General features: G+C 52.9%; 1 protein-coding gene and 1 pseudogene across 2 annotated transcripts; one reads left to right on the top strand and one right to left on the bottom strand.

Annotated features, from left to right (window-relative positions):
* The first annotated feature begins 274 nt into the window (after positions 1-274).
* LOC311375715 (laminin subunit alpha-4-like) lies at positions 275-8,820 on the top strand. Its single transcript, XM_084490773.1, has 12 exons — positions 275-286; positions 693-823; positions 1,779-1,946; positions 3,730-3,856; positions 4,126-4,283; positions 4,415-4,604; positions 5,974-6,111; positions 6,227-6,386; positions 6,870-6,997; positions 7,570-7,663; positions 8,167-8,286; positions 8,533-8,820. The coding sequence occupies exons 3-12, from the start codon at positions 1,780-1,782 to the stop codon at positions 8,679-8,681; spliced, it is 1,431 nt and encodes a 476-aa protein (XP_084346899.1). The 5' UTR covers positions 275-286; positions 693-823; position 1,779; the 3' UTR covers positions 8,682-8,820.
* Positions 8,821-9,892: 1,072 nt separating this feature from the next.
* LOC311375713 (proteasomal ubiquitin receptor ADRM1-like) lies at positions 9,893-13,645 on the bottom strand (annotated as a pseudogene). The gene is made up of 9 exons (XR_014684286.1): positions 13,437-13,645; positions 12,973-13,089; positions 12,524-12,746; positions 12,369-12,433; positions 11,875-12,048; positions 11,435-11,557; positions 10,859-11,016; positions 10,370-10,472; positions 9,893-10,251 (listed from the first exon to the last, which is right to left on the bottom strand). The product of XR_014684286.1 is annotated as a proteasomal ubiquitin receptor ADRM1-like (transcript).
* Positions 13,646-14,270: the final 625 nt, after the last annotated feature.

Raw genomic sequence — 14,270 nt, 5'->3', positions numbered from 1 at the left:
CTGTCTCTACTGTCTCTACTGTCTCTACTGTCTCTACTCTACTGTACCACCAGGCCACGGTACACACAGCTTACTGTCTCTACTGTCTCCTACTGTCTCTACTGTCTCTACTCTACTGTACCACCAGGCCACGGTACACACACCTTACTGTCTCTACTGTCTCTACTGTCTCCTACTGTCTCTACTGTCTCTACTGTCTCCTACTGTCTCTACTGTCTCTACTGTCTCCTACTCTACTGTCTCTACTGTCTCTACTGTCTCTACTCTACTGTACCACCAGGCCACGGTACACACACCTTACTGTCTCTACTGTCTCCTACTGTCTCTACTGTCTCCTACTGTCTCTACTGTCTCCTACTGTCTCTACTGTCTCCTACTGTCTCTACTGTCTCCTACTCTACTGTCTCCTACTCTACTGTCTCCTACTGTCTCCTACTCTACTGTCTCCTACTCTACTGTCCTACTCTACTGTCTCCTGCTCTACTATACCTTACTCTAATATACTATACTCTATTCTACTTTACTATACCTTACTTGGCTGTATCCATCTGTACTCTACTCTACTGTACTCTACTCTACTCTACTGTGGTCTGGTGTGTGTGTGTGGACCCTCTCCCTCTTTAACCCGTATGTGTGTGTGTATCTGTGTTTGTGTGTGTGTGTGTGTGTGTGTGTGTGTGTGCGGGCTGCAGGACGGGGTGTGCCAGGTGTTCCTGGATAAGGGCCATGTGGTGGTGCGGGCGGGGAACAGCGAGGTCCGCTCCCAGAAGGCCTTCAACGACGACAACAGCCACTATGTGGCGCTGTACAGCAACAGCAACGGGTAGGCTGCCCTGACACAGGCCAGGGGGTCTGGGTTTGATCCCCAGTCTGGGTTCACATTTGATGAATTGAGCATGAAATGAATTAGAACTTTCCCTGGGGATCAGTAAAGTATTCACCATCATCATCATCATCATCACCATCATCATCATCATCATCAGGTGTTGTCAGTAGACAGTCTGGCTCCACTCTTATTGTCACCTTTGTGTTTCCGTTGAGCGAGGCATCAAACTGTGATAGTTCCTCTGATTGTGCTTCACTGTAGCAGCGGTCACACCCCTTAAGATCACAGCGACTGACTTCTGTCTCTGCCTGTCTGTCTGTCTGCTCCCTGTCTGTCTGCTGGTCTGTCTCTCTGCTCCCTGTCTGTCTGTCTGTCTGCCGGTCTGTGTGTCTGCTCCCTGTGTGTCTGCCGGTCTGTCTGTCTGCTCCCTGTGTGTGTGTCTGTCTGCCGGTCTGTCTGTCTGCTCCCTGTGTGTCTGCCGGTCTGTCTGTCTGCTCCCTGTGTGTGTGTCTGTCTGCCGGTCTGTCTGTCTGCTCCCTGTGTGTCTGCCGGTCTGTCTGTCTGCTCCCTGTCTGTCTGCTGGTCTGTCTCTCTGCTCCCTGTGTGTCTGTGTGTCTGTCTGCCTGTCTGTCTGTCTGCTCCCTGTGTGTCTCTCTGCTACCTGTCTGTCTGTGTGTCTGCTCCCTGTGTGTCTGTGTGTCTGTCTGCCGGTCTGTCTGTCTGCTCCCTGTGTGTCTGTCTGTCTGTCTGTCTGTCTGCTCCCTGTGTGTCTGTCTGTCTGTCTGTCTGTCTGCTCCTTGTCTGTCTGCTGGTCTGTCTCTCTGCTCCCTGTCTGTCTGTGTGTCTGCCTGTCTGTCTGTCTGCTCCCTGTCTGTCTGCTGGTCTGTGTGTCTGCTCCCTGTGTGTCTGTCTGTCTGCCGGTCTGTGTGTCTGCTCCCTGTGTGTGTGTCAGGATGCGTCTGTATGTGGACGACTCCCTGGAGAAGGCGGGCGATGGAGGCCGAGCAGCGGGCAACGGGCCGTCGGTCACCGCGACGACGGGCAGCTTCTACCTGGGAGGAACGCCGGACCAGACCACCAGCAACCTGACGGGCTGCATCAGCAACCTGTTCATCAAGAGGTACCTCCTACTGCCTCCCCTGGTCTCCCCTGGTCTCACCTGGTGTCACCTGGTCTCACCTGGTCTCACTGGTCTCTGGTGTCTCTGGTCTGTGGTGTCACTGGTCTGTGGTGTCTCTGGTCTGTGGTGTCACTGGTCTGTGGTGTCTCTGGTCTGGTGTCTCTGGTCTGGTGTCTCTGGTCTGTGGTGTCTCTGGTCTGTGGTGTCACTGGTCTGTGGTGTCACTGGTCTGTGGTGTCACTGGTCTGTGGTGTCTCTGGTCTGGTGTCTCTGGTCTGGTGTCTCTGGTCTGGTGTCTCTGGTCTGTGGTGTCTCTGGTCTGAGTGTCTCTGGTCTGTGGTGTCTCTGGTCTGAGTGTCACTGGTCTGTGGTGTCTCTGGTCTGTGGTGTCACTGGTCTGTGGTGTCTCTGGTCTGTGGTGTCTCTGGTCTGAGTGTCACTGGTCTGTGGTGTCACTGGTCTGTGGTGTCACTGGTCTGTGGTGTCTCTGGTCTGTGGTGTCTCTGGTCTGTGGTGTCACTGGTCACTGGTCTGTGGTGTCTCTGGTCTCTGGTATCTCTGGTCTCTGGTGTCACTGGTCTCTGGTGTCACTGGTCTCTGGTGTCTCTGGTCTCTGGTGTCTCTGGTCTCTGGTGTCTCTGGTCTGTGGTGTCTCTGGTCTGTGGTGTCACTGGTCACTGGTCTGTGGTGTCTCTGGTCTCTGGTGTCTCTGGTCTGGTGTCTCTGGTCTGTGGTGTCTCTGGTCTGGTGTCTCTGGTCTGTGGTGTCTCTGGTCTGGTGTCTCTGGTCTGGTGTCTCTGGTCTGGTGTCTCTGGTCTGTGGTGTCTCTGGTCTGGTGTCTCTGGTCTGGTGTCTCTGGTCTGGTGTCTCTGGTCTGTGGTGTCTCTGGTCTGGTGTCTCTGGTCTGTGGTGTCTCTGGTCTGGTGTCTCTGGTCTGTGGTGTCTCTGGTCTGGTGTCTCTGGTCTGGTGTCTCTGGTCTGGTGTCTCTGGTCTGTGGTGTCTCTGGTCTGGTGTCTCTGGTCTGGTGTCTCTGGTCTGGTGTCTCTGGTCTGTGGTGTCACTGGTCTGGTGTCTCTGGTCTGTGGTGTCTCTGGTCTGGTGTCTCTGGTCTGTGGTGTCTCTGGTCTGGTGTCTCTGGTCTGGTGTCTCTGGTCTGTGGTGTCACTGGTCTGGTGTCTCTGGTCTGTGGTGTCTCTGGTCTGGTGTCTCTGGTCTGTGGTGTCTCTGGTCTGGTGTCTCTGGTCTGTGGTGTCTCTGGTCTGGTGTCTCTGGTCTGGTGTCTCTGGTCTGGTGTCTCTGGTCTGGTGTCTCTGGTCTGTGGTGTCTCTGGTCTGGTGTCTCTGGTCTGGTGTCTCTGGTCTGTGGTGTCTCTGGTCTGTGGTGTCTCTGGTCTGGTGTCTCTGGTCTGGTGTCTCTGGTCTGGTGTCTCTGGTCTGGTGTCTCTGGTCTGGTGTCTCTGGTCTGGTGTCTCTGGTCTGTGGTGTCTCTGGTCTGTGGTGTCTCTGGTCTGTGGTGTCTCTGGTCTGGTGTCTCTGGTCTGGTGTCTCTGGTCTGGGGTGTCTCTGGTCTGGTGTCTCTGGTCTGTGGTGTCTCTGGTCTGTGGTGTCTCTGGTCTGTGGTGTCTCTGGTCTGGTGTCTCTGGTCTGGTGTCTCTGGTCTGGGGTGTCTCTGGTCTGTGGTGTCTCTGGTCTGTGGTGTCACTGGTCTGGTGTCACTGGTCTGTGGTGTCTCTGGTCTGTGTATCCAGTGGTCTCAGGGCTAACGGGGTCTTGTGGTCCTCAGGGTGTCCGGGTCTCAGGGCGTGCAGAACCTGCTGAAGGTGAAGGAGAACGTCAACGTTCCTCTGGACTGTCCTGCAGCCCAGAAGCCCCAGTCCATCCTCGCTGCTGCCCCCAAAGCCAGGAACAAGGTACACACTCACACACACACACACACACAGTCACACACACACACACACACACACACACACACACACACACACACACACACACACACACACACACACACACAGACACACACACACACACACACACACACTCACACTCACACTCACTCACTCACATAAAATGCACATAAAATGTTATTCATTACGCTGTGGTCATTATTGCCTCTCTCCTCTCTCCCCCTCCTCCCCTCCACCTCTCCTCTCTCCCCCTCCTCCCCCTCCTCCCCCTCCAGCAGGGTAAGAGCAGGAAGCCAGCAGGCTCTCGGAGCCGCAGTACCCGGGAGTCCTGCCAGGGGGAGCCGTCGCCCCCGGAGCCCGGAGCCACACACTTCAGTGGCTCCGCCCACAGCCACCAGAGATACAACAACCTGCCGCGCGACTTCAGCACCAGGTGGGTGTCTCTCGCTCGCCGTGCCTCTCTCTCTCTCTCTCTGTCTTCTTGAGAGTTTGTCTACGTCTCTGAATCCTGTCTTATATTCAAGTAAATATTCTATAAAACTAAAAAAAAACCTCTCTCTCTAGTCCCCACATCTCTCTGGGCGTGAGGATTAACTCGTCCGAAGGCCTCGTTCTCCACACCACCCAGCAGGGGGGCGGGGCTGTGATGTCACTGAGCGTGTCAGAGGGACACCTGGTCCTATTGGTGGAGGGAGGCAAGAGGAAGGCCAGCCTCCGCAGCCGCAGGAAGTACAGCGACAACCAGTGGCACACGGTGAGATCAGTGTGTGTGTGTGTGTCTGTAGGTCTTTATAAACCATCTTGTGTGTGTGTCTGTGTGCAGGTCTTTATAAGTCGCCTCATGTCTTTAAAAAACACCTAATGTCTTTATAAACCCCCTCATTCTCTATAAACCCCATCATGTCTCTATAAACCACCTCATGTCTCTATAAACCTCCACATGTCTCTATAAACCTCCACATGTCTCTATTAACCTCCTCATGTCTCTATAAACCTCATGTCTCTATTAACCTCCTCATGTCTCTATAAACCTCATGTCTCTATTAACCTCCTCATGTCTCTATTAACCTCCTCATGTCTCTATAAACCTCCTCATGTCTCTATTAACCTCCTCATGTCTCTATAAACCTGATGTCTCTATTAACCTCCTCATGTCTCTATAAACCTCCTCATGTCTCTATTAACCTCCTCATGTCTCTATAAACCTGATGTCTCTATTAACCTCCTCATGTCTCTATTAACCTCCTCATGTCTCTATAAACCTCCTCATGTCTCTATAAACCTCATGTCTCTATTAACCTCCTTGTGTCTCTATAAACCTCCTCATGTCTCTATAAACCACTGTGTGTCTATAAACCTCCTCATGTCTATAAACCTCCTCATGTCTCTATAAACCTCATGTCTCTATTAACCTCCTCATGTCTCTATAAACCTCCTCATGTCTCTATAAACCTCCTCATGTCTCTATAAACCTCGTGTCTCTATAAACCTCCTCATGTCTCTATAAACCTCCTCATGTCTCTATAAACCTCATGTCTCTATAAACCTCCTCATGTCTCTATAAACCTCATGTCTCTATAAACCTCCTCATGTCTCTATAAACCTCCTCATGTCTCTATAAACCTCCTCATGTCTCTATAAACCTCCTCATGTCTCTATAAACCTCCTCATGTCTCTATAAACCTCATGTCTCTATAAACCTCCTCATGTCTCTATAAACCTCCTCATGTCTCTATAAACCTCCTCATGTCTCTATAAACCTCATGTCTCTATAAACCTCCTCATGTCTCTATTAACCTCCTTGTGTCTCTATAAACCTCCTCATGTCTCTATAAACCTCCTAGTGTCTCTATAAACCTCCTTGTGTCTCTATAAACCTCCTCATGTCTCTATTAACCTCCTCATGTCTCTATAAACCTCATGTCTCTATAAACCTCCTCATGTCTCTATTAACCTCCTTGTGTCTCTATAAACCTCCTCATGTCTCTATAAACCTCCTAGTGTCTCTATAAACCTCCTTGTGTCTCTATAAACCTCCTCATGTCTCTATTAACCTCCTCGTGTCTCTATAAACCTCCTCATGTCTCTATAAACCTCCTCATGTCTCTATAAACCCCCCTCAGGTCTTCATAAAGCGTGACGGAGATAAGATCAGCCTGGTGGTGGATGGGATCAATGCGTTGTCCAAGAAGCTTCCAGGAGGGGACAAGTTCCGCCTCTCGGGGCCCCTGTACGTCGGAGGGGCCCCTCTGGCCCTGCTGGTGAGACCTCTCTTCTTGTGTTCTGACCCCTGTGGCTCCTAGGATGGTAACAGGTCGACCCTTGACTGCCGTGTGTGGTGCTGCCATAATGACTGCGGCTCTGTGGCCCCTGTAGGCCCCGGGCGCGGGGGCGATGGTGGGCTGTGTCCGAGGGCTGAAGCTGAACGAGGTCCCTGTGGGGACCCCCTCCCACAGCCAGGGGGCAGCACCCTGCTTCCTCAGCCTGCTGCACCCTGGGGCGTACTTCTCCAGAGAGGGAGGCCACATCGCCATAGGTGACACCTCTGCTTAGTGTTCTCTCTCTTCTCCTCTTCTGCTTTTCTCCTCTCCTTAGCTCCTCTCCTCTTCCCTCTCATCCCTCTTCCTCTTCCTCTCCTCTCCTCTCTCCTCTCTTCCTCTCCTCTCCTCCCTCTTCCTCTTCCTCTCTCTCCTCCTCTCCTCTCCTCCCCTCTCCTCTCTCCTCCCTCTCCTCTCCTCCCTCTTCCTCTCCTCTCCTCTCTCCTCTCTCCTTCCTCTTCCTCTCCTCTCCTCTCTCCTCTCCTCTCCTCTCTCCTCTCTTCCTCTCCTCTCCTCTCTTTCCTCCTCCTCTTTTCTCCCCCCAGATGACTCTGTGGTTCTGGGTTAACTTTTCTCCTCCCTCCTCTCCCTCGTCTCCTAGTCTCCCCCCCCCCTCATCTCCTCGTCTCCTCTCCTCCCACTCGTCTCCCCTCGTCTCCTCGTCTCCTCCTCTCCTCTCTAACCTCCTCTCCCCCCTCCAGACGACTCTGTGCTCCTGGGTAAAGACCTGGAGGTCCGGGTGGAGATGAGGGCTCGCTCAGACTCTGGGCTGCTGCTGCATGCTGGGACGTCAGAACACTTCCTCAACGTGGTGCTGAACCAGGGAGAGGTGAGACACCACCCACACACCTCCACCCACACACCTCCACCCACACACCTCCACTGCCCACACCTCCACCCACACACCTCCACCCACACACCTCCACCCACACACCTCCACCCACACACCTCCACCTACACACCACCACCCACACACCTCCACCTACACACCTCCACCCACACACCTCCACCCACACACCTCCACCTACACACCACCACCTACACACCTCCACCCACACACCTCCACCTACACACCGCCCACCCACACACCTCCACCTACACACCTCCACCTACACACCTCCACCAACACACCTCCACCTACACACCGCCCACCCACACACCTCCACCTACACACCACCACCCACACACCACCACGACCCCCCCTCCACCTACACACCACCACCACCTACACACCGCCACTACCCCCCCTCCACCTACACACCACTACCTACACCGCCCAAAGCCCCATCCTATTGGCCAGCGTTTGTATTTAAATGTATTTAATGTTTGTGTTTGGTGTGTGTGTGTGTGTGTGTGTGTGTGTGTGTGTGTGTGTGTGTGTGTGTGTGTGTGTGTGTGTAGGTGACTGTGACAGTAAACAGTGGTAGTGGACGGTTCTCCACCTCCTTCACTCCAGATGTGTCACTCTGTGACGGACACTGGCACACCTTGAGCGGTGAGTCCTCATTAGGGAATCTACCTGTCTGTACAGGTGAGTCTACCTGTCTGTACAGGTGAGTCTACCTGTCTGTACAGCTGAGTACCTGTCTGTACAGGTGAACCTACCTGTCTGTACAGGTGAACCTACCTATCTATACGGGTGAATCTACCTGTCTATACAGGTGAATCTACCTGTCTATACGGGTGAGTCTACCTGCCTATACGGGTGAATCTACCTGTCTGTACAGGTGAATCTACCTGTCTGTACAGGTGAATCTACCTGTCTGTACAGGTGAATGTACCTGTCTGTACAGGTGAATGTACCTGTCTATACAGGTGAATCTACCTATATATACAGGTGAATCTACCTGTCTGTACAGGTGAATCTACCTGTCTGTACAGGTGAATGTACCTGTCTATACAGGTGAATCTGCCTGTACAGTCTTTATACCATGATGTAAACCAGGGGTCATGTGTGTTGTTACAGTGATGAAGACTAACTCCCTGTGTGTGTTGCAGTGATGAAGAGGAGCAGCGTTCTGCAGATCCAGGTGGACGGAGTCAGTGAAAGTGGCATCGGCCCCAAAGCCAGTCGCTCAGCAGGGGGCAAACACACCCTGTACCTGGGGGGCGCACCTGGTGAGACCCCGACACACACACACACACACACACACACACACACACACACACACACACACACACACACACACACACACACACACACACACACACACACACACAACATACAACCCAAAGTTGACCTGTAAACTGTTTTTCTGAAGATGATTGGTTACTTGAGACCATTTCAATCGTAATCGTCAGACGAAAAAGAGCTCGTCCCGATTGTATTTCCAGTAACATGTTGTTGCGGTGTGTGTCCACCAGATGGTGCTGTGGTGCCAGGTCTGCCCGCCGGCCTGCCCTCCTTCCACGGCTGCGTCCGCAAAGCCAGCCTCAACCAGCGGGCGCTCCCCCTGAACAAGCCTCTGGCCCTGCACGGCGCCGTGGGCACCCAGGGGTGCCCCCACGATTAGGGAACACACACACACACACACATACATACACACACGCGCGCACACACACGCGCTCATAGTCACAAATAATCTCACATACACACTCATTCACACCCAATTGGTAAAGTAATCAAGCACTCCAACTTAAAGATAAATCAAAACAAACCTAAATACATGAATGGAGAACCCGGTGCGAAGGTTCTCCCAGTACAAGACCACTCACACCTCTTCTGTCCTCACATTCCCCCGTGACGGCCTCCTCACATGTTACTGTAGCTAATTTAAAAAACAGAAATATTTATTTTTTACTTTGCAGAAAAAAAAAAAAAAGTTATATTTTTTACTCGATTGTGTTTTATCTTTATCTCAATATTCCTGTGTTGTGTGTTTTTAGCTACAGGGTCCTTTTGAGAAACCGCCGTTAAAGAGTCAAGAGGCAGGGAGAGGTTATGAGGTTATAGAGAAACTCAACGCTGGTGCTTAAACTGCGCAAGTTTACCACTTCTTTGACTTTGGCGCCGTCCACAGGTCAATGATGGTACAACACGCAACATTCATTCGACTGTATTGGTGCTAATTATCCAAATGTTTTATCTGGCGTTCATCCAAGAGGTGAAGAAGAGAATGCAGGTTACCTCTGAGCCAGTAGCTTGATGAGACAACCTTTCCTTCAGGGTGAGCTTTAAGCTAAGCTAGCCTCCTGGTAGTTGAAGTACAACAGACCCTTATTGAAACAAACGGTCACGTTGAACTTTGACCCCACAACTGCTACCTTGTTTGTCATTCATGGAAGTCTTAAAAAAATATTCTTCACTTCATTCCTCAGAAAACTGTTTCTCAAATTAATCTACATCGTTTGTTTAGCTGGAAGTGATCTTAGAGCACATATTGAATTATCCAGATATCTATATCTATGTATATCCATCACCCTGTCTAAATATGAACTACACTTTTGAATGATGGCGGAATTTCACAGCATATTGTAACAGTGACTCTACTTTGAATAGAATTGTTTGAATCTCTAAAGTTTCCAAAATGTGTCCATTTAAAACGATTATCAAACTTTTGTGAAGACCTGAACGTGTTTTGTATTTGATTTCACGATTTGAACCTTATAACCTCCTCCGAGTTCATCAGTGCCAGGTTCAAAATGAAATGAATTCCCCTCACATACGTATCCAATAAAACATTCATACCAAAGCGCACGCTCCTCCCTTGACCACACACTGGCGTCGTTTGAAAAGAGTTTTATTTTGATGAAAATCACACAGAAAAGGCAGAAACGTGTTACAGACTAACCGCGCCGGGTCCACTCATCTCCGCCCGGCGACAGGGAGGAGCTAGCTAACCCCCGGGACCAGGCCCACATTCTGGAACACCAGGAGGTCCTGCTCTGGTCGCTAGGTAACCCCGACCTCACACCCTGACGGGAATGTTGCCACGGAGACGCCAGCAGAGGCTGTTCCAGAATGTGGGCGGAGTCGGGGGGTGGGGGGGAGGAGGGAGTCCTAGTCCAGACTCATGTCCTCGTCGTCGTCCTTCTTCCCGCCCGTCTTGCTGCTCTCCATGGCCTTGGCGAAGGCCTCCACGTCTGGAGCACCGCAGGGGGTCAGAGGGGACGGAGGGTTAGCTGGAGCACCGCAGACTGACCGACTGACTGACCGACCGACTGACTGACTGGGTGACTGAGTGGGTGACTGACTGCTCACCTCCTTTGTTGGCTGCGTCCACGGCGTCGGCGGGCAGGCCGAACTGGTTCATGAGCGGGCCCAGCTGGCCGGACGCCAGCGCGCTGCTGAACATGCTCATCGCCTGAGGAGGACCACGACGGAGGAAGGTTAGCTCACCACCACGGCGGGGCCCCAGCTCAGGGCTGACCTCATCACTACGTGCTTCAATCACACTCTATTAGCATCGCCCTGGATCACAAGTACAGTCTCATGACCCCCCCCCTGACCCCTGACCCCCCAGAGGGCAGGAGGAAACTCCCTTCATTAGCAAGGAAGAAATCTAGAGACGGAACGCAGAGTGGGGGGTCCCTCCTTCAGAGTGGGGGCCCCCTGCTTCAGAGGGGGGGGACCAGGAGAGCAACAGGGAACATAACTGACCGTATGTAGGTCAATTATCATTATACTGTACATGCAGGCAAAACGTTTCAAATGGGGGAGGGGGTGCTGTGGAGGGGGAGGGGGGGCTACCTGTTGGAACTGGGGGGAGGTGAGCGTGTTCTGGATCTCCTCGGCGGTCTGGGGCAAACTCTCGCCGCTGGGCAGGAAGGGGAGGAGCCTCGCGCGGACCTCTGCGTTCGACAGGATGGGCGCCATCATCTCCGGGGTGCACACACTGGCCAGGTCCACTACACACACACACACACACACACACACACACACGGTACAACCGTTTACCAAACACACCCCAAAACACTCAGTTATAGAGACACACTATAGCGATTCATCTAGAAGTCTAAAGATGACGGTGAAAAGCTACAGTGAGGAGTTCAGTCTATATTCCACTTCCTCGTCTTTGTTCAGTAAACTTCTGTCAGGTTTCCTCCAATCACGCGTTGAGCGCCACCTCGCCATATCCATATTTGGGGCGATATTTCCTGTCTAACTCTTCATGAATAAAGCATAAAAATGCAAAAGAAAAATATATATTTATATATCATAACCGTGTGCGGCAGTGTATCGATTGTCGTATCGCAGGAAGAAGGGCATCGCTACGTCTCCGTAGCGATGTCTTGTCCCGCCCGTACCTCACACTCGGTACTGTACCTGCGGAGGGCGTTGCTATGGTAGCGGCGTTCATGGTAGCCAGGATGCTCTGCAGGTCGCTGAGCTGGATGGGCTGGCTGGGGCTGCCCACCGAGGCGGGGGCGGCGGGGGGGGGGGCCGCCGCTATGGGGGGGGGGGGACACACACACTAGGGTTAGCCTCAGGACCTCTTAGCATCACTACAGTTTAATCTGATAATCTTCTTCTGTCATCACGGCGGCCTTCAGCATCACCGCCGCTGCCATCGTAGCCTCAGCTCTAAAGGTCAGACCTGCTGTGTTGTTCATGTTTAGCGGTGCTACCGGCTAACGCCTAGCCTGTAAACCTGAGCTGAGGCTCAACTGCACCATCGTAGCTCGCTGACGCTAAGGCTTAGCATGCTAACGGGTTAGCGTCTGTTAGCGCCATGGGGGGGGGGGGGGGGGGGGGGAGAAGCGTACCGGGGGTGGAGGGCGCCACCGCGATGGGGGAGGCGGCGGCTAATGCGGCGGCGGGGGTCACGGGGTGGTGGGGGTCTGGGCGGTGCTTAGCCTGGGTGCCCCGCCCACCGACGGTGTAACAGCTGCTGATTGGCTACGAGAACTGGAGAGGAGAGGAGAAGAAGAATTACTACACTGATGATGTCACGAGAACTGTAATAGAAGTTAAAAGTTTGTAGTGTTTGTGAATGTCGATAATGTTGGAGGTGAATATAATGGTATTTTTAGAGTGAGTGAGAGAGTGAGTGAGTGAGTGTGAGAGAGAGTGAGGGAGAGAGAGAGAGTGTGAGTGAGAGAGTGAGAGTGTGAGTGAGAGTGTGAGTAAGAGAGAGAGAGTGTGAGTGAGTGAGAGAGTGAGAGTGTGTGAGTAAGAGAGAGAGAGTGAGTGAGTGTAGTGTGTGTGAGTAAGAGAGAGAGAGTGTGAGTGAGTGAGTGAGTACTGGATGAGGAGCTACTGGTCGCCGCCCCCCGCTGCCCAGCAGACTGGCCAGACCCGGTCCGGCCAGCGCCCCCAGACCTCCTGGGGAGGGAGAGAGAGAGAGAGACGCTGTTAGAATGTAGACCCCTCATCACCGTGGTCACCATGACCACTGGGGGGGGGGGGCGTCACCATGGAGACTCACCAGGCCCCCCAGCCCCGCGGGGCCGATGAGCTGCATCAGCTGGTTGTGGCTCATGTTCCCCAGCAGGCTCTGCAGGCCGCCCTCGCCCCCCAGGGCGGAGAGCTCGTGGCTGCCGCTGGCCCCGCTGCCGGGCGCCCCCGCGATGGGGGGGTTGTTCAGGAACTCGTTGACCTTGCGGCAGTTCTCCTCGTCCTTGTCCGTCTTCGGCTCCTTGGAGGTCAGGAGGTCAGAGCAAAAGGTTGGCACGACGTATTCACGCTAGCCTGGGCTGCTGCTGCTGCTGCTAACAGTAGCTAGGGCTAATGCTAGTCAAGGCTAACGCTAGCTAGAGCTAACTCTAGCTAGCATGGCTGTCACGTGTTAACGGTCTGAATAACACCGTTTAAATAACAAAGAGGAGCACAGCAACCGCTCCCCGTCAACGCCCCCCGCTGACCTGCATCCAGAAGAACAGCCTCTTGGAGCCCGCCTTGAAGCGCAGCACGTACACCCGGCCCGAGGTCACCTGGGTCACCCTCTTGAACTCACAGTCCTCTGGGAAGATGATCAGGTCCTGGAGGGGGGGTGGGGGGGGGGGGGGGGGACGTAAACCACAACACGACTACAGTCAGCCGACCACAACGGTAGCCAAGGCTAACACTAGCTGCAGCCAGAGCTAATGCTACGTGACGCGACTCATGTTTCCAAAGACAAGAAAACCAACAATGTTGTGGTTGTCATTCTGTGGTTGGTATGGTTAACCCGGGTAGTCAAGTATCAACCACTGTTACTAACATTTACAAATAGGGCTTTAGCAGACGATCCACCCAGCATTCATACATACATACACATTCACCCATTCATACACACATTCACCCATTCACACCCACTCGGTGCTAAAGTCAAAGCGCTGCCACTGACGTCGTCCACGTTGCCGCTGGTGCGGTCCTTCCAGCAGAAGTGGATGAGGGAGTCGTCCGACTGCTGGACGTACAGCGTGCCCTTCCTCTTGTCCGGGTCACCGTGCTGCCCTTCAGGGTCATCTTGCCCGCGCGGAACTCCACCAGGTACTTGCTGGACGTTCCCCGGGAGCCGGAGACCAGGCTGGGGAAGAGAGCTCCAGACGACATGCTGAGGAGGAGGAGGAGGAGGAGGAGGAGGAGGAGGAGGAGGAGGAGGAGGAGGAGGAGGAGGAGGAGGAGGAGGAGGAGGAGGAGGAACGGGTTGGTCAAACATGGAGGTGTCCGTTAAGGACTGTCCCAATAGGCACAGATAGACAGCTTATTACAGTAACAAATCAACACAAAGATTTCATGTCGGTAAACATACGTTGATACATATATCAACAGATGTTTGTATCTGTGATAGGCAGGCACACATCGGCCCATGAAATCAGCCAACCATGAAAACCATGAGCTAAAGGAACCAATAACCAGTAGGGGGAGGAGCTACTAACCTTTAAAGATTTCATATCAGTAAACATCTACGTTGATACTGCTGATATAGCTGTGATAGGCCAACATGGGCCTGGCTCTAATTGTGTTGTTATTTCTCCGTGGCCTCTCTGAAGATGGTCTACAGTAAGATGTAACCTCCTACCAGAGGAGTCTCCCTCAGCAGCTGATACAGACGCCTGCTAGCGCGTTGTGTTCATCCTGATAGATCTGCAGCACGACACCTGACAGCTGCTAACTGACAGCACCAGCACCGCTTTAAGGCTGTTACGTAACCAACACCACAGGGTTACCACGGAAA

Source organism: Micromesistius poutassou (genome assembly GCF_964030765.1).
Source record: "Micromesistius poutassou genome assembly, contig: SCAFFOLD_1149, whole genome shotgun sequence".
Taxonomy (NCBI): Eukaryota; Metazoa; Chordata; class Actinopteri; order Gadiformes; family Gadidae; genus Micromesistius; species Micromesistius poutassou.
The sequence above is the reverse complement of the archived record's forward strand: the minus strand, read 5'-3'. Positions and strand labels throughout refer to the sequence as shown.

What these genes read in the sequence shown, in the direction of transcription:
- LOC311375715 (XM_084490773.1), top strand. Translation starts at nt 1,780, where the DNA reads ATGCGTCTGTATGTGGACGACTCCCTGGAGAAGGCGGGCGATGGAGGC. An exon ending in CCCCCAAAGCCAGGAACAAG is followed by an intron (nt 3,857 to 4,125) that starts GTACACACTCAC and finishes CTCCCCCTCCAG; the next exon opens with CAGGGTAAGAGCAGGAAGCC. An exon ending in GCGACAACCAGTGGCACACG is followed by an intron (nt 4,605 to 5,973) that starts GTGAGATCAGTG and finishes AACCCCCCTCAG; the next exon opens with GTCTTCATAAAGCGTGACGG.